This window comes from Glandiceps talaboti, chromosome 1, assembly GCF_964340395.1.
Source record: "Glandiceps talaboti chromosome 1, keGlaTala1.1, whole genome shotgun sequence".
Lineage (NCBI taxonomy): Eukaryota > Metazoa > Hemichordata > Enteropneusta > Spengelidae > Glandiceps > Glandiceps talaboti.
The window spans coordinates 23,146,725-23,156,705 of NC_135549.1; the positions used below are offsets into that span (position 1 = coordinate 23,146,725).

Sequence of the window (9,981 nt, forward strand, 5' to 3'; positions counted from 1 at the left end):
ATGTGATAACTGTTTTTATGATTCAAAGTGATGAATTTACGAGAAAAGTTAAATTGCATAATGAATGGAGAAGTCGACATCAATGGTCACAGCACCACAGTGAGATGATATATGTAGTCATGTCAGCACACTGCCCCTCTCGCTGTAATGTCTGCCATGAATCATCATCGTGATGTAGAGGTCACGAAGTCAATGTCAATCAGATGTATGATCTAGAAACAGAAAGTTCGTCACTGCCGTATCAGCGCAGAATCAGCCAGGGTCGTCCACTCACTGCATCTTGAAAGGAGAAGGTACGTACGCTTCTTTCGCTTCTGATTCATTCAAAGACGATAGAAGGTTATTAACGGAAAGGGCAATTACACGTCTTGTCCTTTCTGTAAAAGAACGGTTTGATAAATTCAAGAATATTTTACTTATTTTAACAGCATACTACATATTAGAATATCATGCACAGAGTATGTAAAGTGGTGATGACATGCGTATGAGCCGTTTACAGGATTTTTCTCTCAGTATATTTACACAGACGGCTATTTCACTGAAACACAACCGTGGAGAGGTTAACGACAAAACAAAGTGCGTATCTCATCCTTAGGGTAAAACAAAACGGTTTGATAAATTCAAGAAAACTTTTACGAGGTAATATATATACATCACGTGTGTAGAATATACAAACACATCATGTATCGAGAATACGAAGTTACGGTGAATGACACGAATGTAAGCTGTTCACATAGTTTATTAAAACGTGACGACTAGAGATCTTCGAATATTAAAAGATCGCCGAATGTCTGGTTTGATGACAAGATATGGGTACACGCTGTTATGCTGTAAAACTACGGAGAGAAGATTTGGCACAAACGCCAAATATCTGACTTACACTAAGAGGAAAAAGAATAAGACGTTTTCAATTTTGTGAACAACAATAACAGCAATGATGGCTTTTTTTTACAAGCGTAGTAGTCACGAAACTTGAAAGCAAGCCAATACCGACATTTATTGGTTTCTTCTGCTGTGCAGTTGCGTTAAAAAGCGTGAGCATACCAGAGTGAGTTGTTTATGCACCAGTTGAAATGTTGTGACAGCCCAGGGTCAATAAAGCACGAAGGCCAGTTTCTGCAGAGGTTATGCAAAGGAATCTGGTGCTGGGTCATTTAGAAATTGACATTAAAGTCATCAGCATGTATAGTGAAATGTTTATGCCCGTCAGCAATTGTGAAGTTACAATTTTATACGTACCGTGACTAAACATGGATTTATGAAACATCCCATCCAAACATTCTCCTAAGGGCGAAAAAAAAATAATTGTATGTTTCCGATAACTTGGCATCAGAAAATAGTGTAGGTAGATCGGGGTTTTATTTTATTTTATTTCAACTTTTTGTTTTTGTTTTTGAAAAATATTGCTTCGACTCAAAACCAAACGAAGTGTTGAATTGGTCAGAATACCTCTTCTGTGATAGGTTGATGAAATATGTACAGACATAGCTGGGGAAAGAAAAAAAGATGTACATGGAGGTCAAGAACACAAAGAAATTTTTGTATTTTAAAAACTGTTTAAAAACTGTTTAGTGTCGGAGACTTAAACCAGGGTCGGTCAGATTATCGGAAACACACCATTTTATTCTTAAATTTGTCCTAATTCAACTTTGATTCATGGCATGAATTTAGTTACCCTGCAAAGTATTGAATCACTTGTGGCGTATTTGTGTAGCTGTAAACATGATATGGTACAATAAATTCGACCAAATCCGTTTTTAGGTCCGCACTCTAAAATCAGCGCCTCCAACGTGATCACCTGTTACTGTGCTAGTTATTGATAACTAATTAACATGTACAATGTCTAATTATTGGTATCTTAACAATTTTCAGTGAATAGATTGTTGGTTGTCTGATCAAAAAAATAATACTTCGGTTAAGTTAGCGTGGCTTTAATCAACTTTAATTAACACAAATATTTAAGATACCATAGACTGACAAAAACAAAAAACGAAATAAAAAATTCGATTATATGATTTTACAAAAATGAAAGTGAGAAAGTATTATTATTTACTTTGGATTAAAACATATATAAAATAACCTCTTCTAATTCTGATTACCTAATGTAACAATGTGATACATTTGCAACAATGGCGTTATTTATCTAGTATCGACCAATTTGAAGTTTCAGTAATAATCCAGGACGTATTTATGGCTTTATCATCAAATCATCTCTATTTATTTATTTTATTTATTTATTTATTTATTTATTTATTTATTTATTTATTTATTTATTTATTTATTTATTGCATCCCTTTTATATCAGGGGCTCACTAAGAATGTTAGGAGCAGCACTAAGAAAAAATTAAAATACATACACTACTAAAAAGACGAGTAAAAAAAACATATACAGGAACAAACAACAAAATAAACCAAAGTGAGGTAAGGATATTAAAACGAAAAAAAATGTATGCTTCAAATGTTAGTTGTCAGAAAATCTAATGGCTAAACTATTCTATATTAGTTTTAACAAAATCTTTTCTGTTTTCAATTGCTTCAATATTTATTGAAAATGTACAGACGTGAAAGATACAGAGAGCCAATATTGCAACAATCTAAAACTTTTCAGTTCAGTTGTCTGTTGTAAAATATTTTGAATGTGTTATATTATTCAAGAAGGAAACTACCTGCCATCTGCTGTTCATCATGATGATATCCTTGTGCAACGTTCAAGGCCAATGTCAAAGAGTTCAATCACTCAGGACCGTAATGATGAAGGCAACAAAATACACCACGCAATGTATTAAACTTACGTTCATTGGAACTATGAGCAATGTAGTAAGACGGATTCTTCTCTGCTTGTCATCCACCCGTCAATCTGTTGAGGGTCCTAGTACAAAATACGTGCGCTATTTTAACTATGTAGGGCATTCATAAAATACATAAAATGTAACCGCTAAAGTACTACATAGACAACGATAATCTCATGGAAGGGATTTAGTTAACATAGGGTATTCTATGTGATCGTGTTCTTCTTTGAAAATGTTGACTTAAACGACTTGGCCCAACCAGTAATCAAAATGTTCAGAAGGGACAGCATCATACTGTCTAAAAATCGATCATTCAGTTTACAGGACACACCTTGCCGTCACGATCACGGTCCATTTATGTCAACCGTACTGTCGCTGTTCTAAATTTGCTGTATTTGCATATATCGATCTACATTTACCTCTCAATGGATCACTCTAATCCCGGAAGGTATTTTAATCACCGACGAAACGAATTGATGTAGAGAATTTTTCTTGACACATTCATGCAGAACGATTCTTTTATGGGTTTTGGTTTGATAAGATTAAATTGAAAAACGGGTCAATGATTCATATTACAAATACAACTATGACGTTCGTATATTGACAGTACATTTTTCAGCAATGTCTTCATCACATCAATGTCATATATAAGTTGCCCAGTAGCTTTAATCAAATCAATAATCTACTAAAATTATGCATACGCTAGCGCGTTTTAAATTTTGAATATGAATTCATTGTCAGGTCTTTGGGACTTTTGATTCTATTCATTTATTTTCCAACCAACCAACCAACCAACCAACCAACCAACCAACCAACCAACCAACTCAACTGAGCAAATTTATGAAGGTGTATAAAACCTCTTCCATGATTATATGTGTTTAGAATACTTCAACATTTTCATTCCTTAGTCACCACTTGGCATGTCTTACCTAAAGAGAAAGTCCAGTCAGATTCATTTCTGCCTTCAGTACACTTGTATTATTGATTATGGATAACGGCAAAGCTTTAAGAGAAGGTTTAATTAAAGGCATCTGTTCAGTTACCTGCGGAGTTGTGCCATATATAGTATCAAAGGTGCTTGTGTTTACTGCACTACATTTTGATAGAGTCAATCACTCCAGATGTTGTAATGTCTTTTAGATGGATGTGAAATTTATTTGTGTGAGTGGGTTGATACAGATAGACACAGTAGACAGTGTTTGCTATTTGAATGCTTACTACGGTATGAATACTTTATACACATATGTACAGATGGATATAAGGATCAGTTACACTGTGATGAGGAGGTGGTATGTGGATGTTTAAGTCATTAGGACCACTTGGTAGTTGAATGTTTTCAAAAAACAGAAGTACATTTACATTTTTTACATTGGAGGTGTTAAAATGCACTAGACAGTATTTTCATTGCAAATTTGATAATATAGACATTACCTTTTTTGTAAAATGCAAACAACAACAACAACAACAACAACAACAACAAAAACAACAACAACAACAACAACATGCAATGACGCATGGTGGCAATTGTGAATTTTGATACGATTTATCATGTCTTTATCTTTATATTACAACACTTTACACTTACTGAATACATAAGTTAAATAGTGTACTGTGTAATATTTCTTTATAGATTAAGTAGAACGTCCAATATTTACATCCCGACATCGTCTATTCTTGATACCTTCGTTGATAGAGGGATAATTAACCATGGTAACCAAAGTCCTGCTTATCAACATATGTTTGGCAGGTATGTATAATTAGATATTAATTCCTCGATATTCTTCTTCGTTCAGTCGAGGAAAATATGGGTAAGCTAAGGTACCTTGTCACTATGAGTCGATACTAAACGAGTAATAACGAAAATCTAAATACATCATGAATATTTTTCCGCTGATTGAAGAAATTGTTTAGAGAATAATTATACCTCCCAAAACATAATTTATGTAAAATTGTGAGACATAATGCCGATTTGGATAGATTTGACTCACTACATTGGAGTACCAAGGAACCAATGAGTTGTGACGTTGAACGATCAGGGTGTAATTCCCTTATTTCTTATTCCAACTCATTCACTTGGCCTGTGTTTAGTATACTATCACACAAATGGACCAATAGAGTGTCGTTGCTATGGAAACATTACTCCACACCCACCGAATGTCTGTAATATAAAATGTTCCCATCATCCTCTTCATATAAATCTTTCTAGACGAAATGTTTGAATAATTCATTCATTCATTCATTCATTCTTTTTCAGCGTTGCTGTTTGGTATCTGTTGTGGCCAGGGGTGTCCACGGACTATGTTCGAAACGGATAAACTGAACCGATGGGTGTCAGATACAATTGGTGACTGCTTTGCAACAATGATGGGTGAACTCCGTAAAAGCAGAGATGACTGCAGGTACATTGTACACATTCAATTTTACCGCTGATAAAGTGCCACAACTCAAATGAATGAACGATACAATAGTGTCTGCCAGGACACGGTTATCTTGTAAAACTTTTATTACGATGAGTGTCGTTCTAGTATGTTGATTTTTACCTCCCGTAAGGGGTAATAAGGTAACCAGATTTAAACCGAAAAGTATGCAGTCTTAAGATATAGCCTAATTATTCATGAACACTGTAAGGTACATCAACAAACTTTATAGAATGAATGTGTTTTCTAATGGTTAACGTATGTACTAAATGATATTGAAATTGAAGAATGTAGTCTTAAGATATTGCGTAATTAGTTGATTTCATTGATTTGCAAATTTCCCTAATTAACATTAACAGATCTAGCTCAAAAACTAATCAGGTCTAGCCATTACCCCAAACATTATATGTGCCAAATTTCAGTATAATTGAGCTAGCCCTTTTAAAGAAAATGATGACACAGACAGACAGACAGACAGACAGACAGACACAAACACACACAGATGGACAGATAGACAGACACATACAACAGACAGACATCCCCCTTTTAATACCTTCCGTACCCTTACGGGAGGTAATAAAATGGCGATGTCTGTCCGTGTGTCCGTCCGTCCTTGTGGTTATAACAACCATACATATTAATCAGCAACTTACATAAAACAGATTTTCCGTGATTACTTATCATATATTAGACCCACTATTCTATCTTAATACACTTCAAATTTCAGGGAATTTGGTGCATGATGTGTGCAAGCACGGGTGTAGTCTGTAAACTATGTTGATGGTCCTTTTATTTGTAATAAGTGGTTTTTGAAAACCAGGTACGATCTTAAAAAATACAAGCTACAAATTTCATAATTTGGTACACATAACCAGAGCACATATGTCCTATGAAGCTTGTAAGTTTGGAACTTCTGATGGCGGGGAGGGGGGTACATTTAGTTACCATGCATCTGCACCTATAAGTATCAACTACATGTATTCAGATATGGTCATATATGACAACCAGATCCTCTCTGTAGAGTCTGGGACCGGCAATAGACCGGCAATAACCATCATTTGTATGTCTGTCTTTCCCATCCTCTCATTCAGTAACAAAGTTGCCATTGCCGGAACTTGCATGACGGACGAAGCTGCCAAATGTACTGCCAATATCACGGACCCAAACTTTGCTGTGATGGTACAACACACAGTAGGTGGTATCGCTTCTGAGGTCCCAAAGTACGTGCCTATATTTTGTGGTGGCGAGGTGACAGATTGGCCTGATATAACCCCGTCACTTCAAATGGAAGTAGATGAAAGAAATGGATGTAGTGATGAACTTGAGACACAAAATCGGGAGTGTGCAGTCGACTTCGTGAAAATGTTCAAATCAGATCCCTTCGATGAAGAACTATGCGAGTAGGTACCCCCCTCTTTCTCTCATGTTCAAAGTAAATTTTACTCAGTACGGTATGGCAGCCATATAATTCAATGTTTCATATATATATATATATATATATATATATATATATATATATATATATATATATATATATATATATATATATATATACAAACAATGTAGCTTCTAAGTGCGTGCACCTTGGTGTTTATTGCTGATATTTTTTCTTAGTTTCAGTGTAATAATGTTTGTGTAGACAAACTTGCCAACCAATACCAGTGATCAATCAACGTCTGTGTAAACGCTTTCGTTCGTGAATTTAACTTCAATAATCGACTGTAATGTATGATTCTCTGTTACTGTATACTTCACAGAACATTCAAAGATGTAATCGACTGCCAGGCTGAGAGGGCAAGGTCGCTCTGTAGTACTTTAAATGAACAAGTTTTGGACAACAACATAAACAGACAAAGAAAGATGAATTTCTACTGTGTGGGGATCGGTGGAGACGAAAACGCTGAGAACGATTTGACTGGTCGGGAAGACTTGGTCTAAGATGATTTGACTGGTCGGGAAGACTTGGTCGAAGATGATTTGACTGGTGGGGAAGACTTGGTCGGAGAGGATTCGACTGATGGGGTTGACACAGTCACTGTGAAAGACGATTCGTCTGCTGTGCTGTTATCATATTACGTGTTCGTAACTGTTCTACTTTCCATAATATCAGTATGCTTCTGAGTGTAACAAATCTTTATGGCTTCTTACATTTTCCACATACATCGACATAAAAATCACAGTGACAGTTTTCGGCCATCTTCAGCAGACCTTGTCATGTCATATGTTGACCACAAGTTTACATGTTAAACATTACGAGAAATCGGTTTGAAATAATTACCTACTCACGCCTATTAGCAGAATACACTTTTGGTGTGTGACATTACTGTAACAATTAAAATCAGCAGGCATGGCGGAAAATGGTTGTACACTGTTTCGTCACCCTCTGTCGTTCGATATGACATGCATGATTACATATGTCAAACTTTTAACAGCCGGACTACAGTCAAGAGTCGGAAGGTCTAAGTACATTGAATGTGCTTTTTTGGTACACAGTGGAAGGTCAACAGTCTTGAAAATGACAATGAATAATTGCTTTAGATTTTTATTATTGAATTTAAAACAAGGTTCCGGGCACCAAGATATCAACAAATTTGCCAGACATAACTCTTGAATAATGTCCTCAATGAGTTTACACATGCTGTGTACTTCTGAAATCGAGCTTTCGGTTTACTAAGATAGAAACAAACTAAAACTATTGTTGTTTGATGTGGTAGATTACACAAGTTGTCTCAATTATGCAGATATAATCACCCTTTAATCAAGATAGCGTGAAAACTGGAAGTCGCCAAAAAAAATTGTACACTGCAAGGTCATGGAAATTATCAGACATGTCACCCTACTGTGAATACAATTAAACCAACGTCCATTTATAAGCTTATATCAACATGTAATAAGCTTATACCAACATGTAATAAGCTTATGTCAACATGTAATAAGCTTATATCAACATGTAATAAGCTTATATCAACATGTAATAAGCTTATGTCAACATGTAATAAGCTTATATTAACATGTCCATTTATAAGCTTATATCACATTAATTTTTACAGTAGTTTTTGTTTCTGTCTTAGTTGAACACTCGGTTTCCACGGTCGTATTTTGAGAGAAATAATTATATCTTCGTTCACTTTAATACACCTCTGGTGTAACTGTACGTTCTTGTTAGAATGTATGAAAGGATTGTTGTGGATAAGCATGTCTGTTTTGTTACCTTACACCACCACAACAGACGTTGCACAGAGAGAAGCTACCGCACACAGAATTTACATACTCAAAGCAAATAACAGCTATCCATCCAACCAATGGCCCCATTACAGTAGAAATGATGTTGGCTTGGTGTTTCACTCATGGGACGTAATGTTTTATGACAAAAAGATAGACATATTTCAACTGCAGACTAACAATAACGGCGACATCACACACACATCAGGAACATGAGCCCAATCACATTAACAAGTGGTAAGCATTGCTATTCTTTCACAGCACAGTGGAAAGAGGCTTCAACCGAAAACATAACACGGACTTGATGATTTTATTAACTTCTATCGCTTACTTCTCAACTGATAATCAACACGGTTAACTTGACAACTTCAAGTTCTACATCCCCACTGTACGTACGCGGCACCTATACAATTGTTTCTTTTACTATTTCAGTTGTCTGAGTAAGTTTAACATATGTTATGTCATATGAGTTTAAACACCAAGCCAGCATCATTTGTACTGTAAATAAACAATCAACACATCAGTGCTACAGATGCAAAGATCTGATTGGTCAAGAAGACATATGATAAACGCCATGCTCATTGCGTATCGAAGTGGCCCTGAATAGGAATAGTATACTGATCAGTCAGGTATTTGCATCGTCGTAAACCAGTGCCTCTTTTACGACACCGTCCAAACGCACCGCCAAGAGGTGTTATTTCGCAGTGTCGCAGAAGAAATAACAGCTCTGCTTTGCGAGAATGGGTATTTGTTAGTAGATCGATGTCGTCTGCAACCATTATGGCAGCCAAATCCATGCCATCGATTGCCACACAAAGTCGTCAGGGCAGTACACTTAAAGTTTTCAAATCCCCAAGTGAGGAACTTTTAATAGCTATGGGGAGGGAGTTTAAAATGTGACCATCTCCGATTTATTTTTTTCTCTAAAAAAATTGCCCTCCTTTAATTTCTTCCCCCCCCCCCTAAAACATGGCCCTCCAAATGTCCAAATATTTCAACAAAATGGGTAAAGATGCCATCAGAAGTAGACTTTAGGCAAACTTAAAGTTAGGCTAGAAAAAAAAGAAAGATGTTCAACGGGCAACCTAGTCCATCACATTGGGTAGGTAGGTCGAATTCTTTTTTCAATGATGGACAAGGATGTAAAAAGCCATGTATAATGAATAGCAAAACATTTCAAATTGAGTTTATATAGTACTTATTCAGCAATTTTGCTTTTGCAATTAATTTGTCTGTATGGCAATCAATTTCCATCAGTTGTACAATTGTATGTACACAATTTACCGTTTAGCAAATTTTGTAGCTCCTCTCATCCTCTCCTGCCAAAAGAATGTTAAGATCCACCAAATGAAACTCGAGAATTATTTTATTAGCCACTCCTTCTGATACCTACACTATAGTGGAGATATTAAATTCCATGGTACAATGTTGCATTAAAATAACAGTGACAACCAACTACAATAACACTCCAAACGAGATTACTTTACAAGGATGTGGATTTGACATGCATAAGGAGATGTCTCATAATGAGCTCAAACCTATAATATATAATA

At 35.7% G+C, this 9,981-nt stretch overlaps 1 protein-coding gene across 1 annotated transcript; it reads left to right on the forward strand.

Moving 5' to 3' along the window:
* The first annotated feature begins 220 nt into the window (after nucleotides 1–220).
* On the forward strand, nucleotides 221–8,278 carry LOC144452167 (uncharacterized). The gene is made up of 5 exons (XM_078143247.1): nucleotides 221–293; nucleotides 4,420–4,536; nucleotides 5,044–5,188; nucleotides 6,298–6,606; nucleotides 6,964–8,278. The coding sequence occupies exons 2-5, from the start codon at nucleotides 4,497–4,499 to the stop codon at nucleotides 7,142–7,144; spliced, it is 675 nt and encodes a 224-aa protein (XP_077999373.1). The 5' UTR covers nucleotides 221–293; nucleotides 4,420–4,496; the 3' UTR covers nucleotides 7,145–8,278.
* Nucleotides 8,279–9,981: the final 1,703 nt, after the last annotated feature.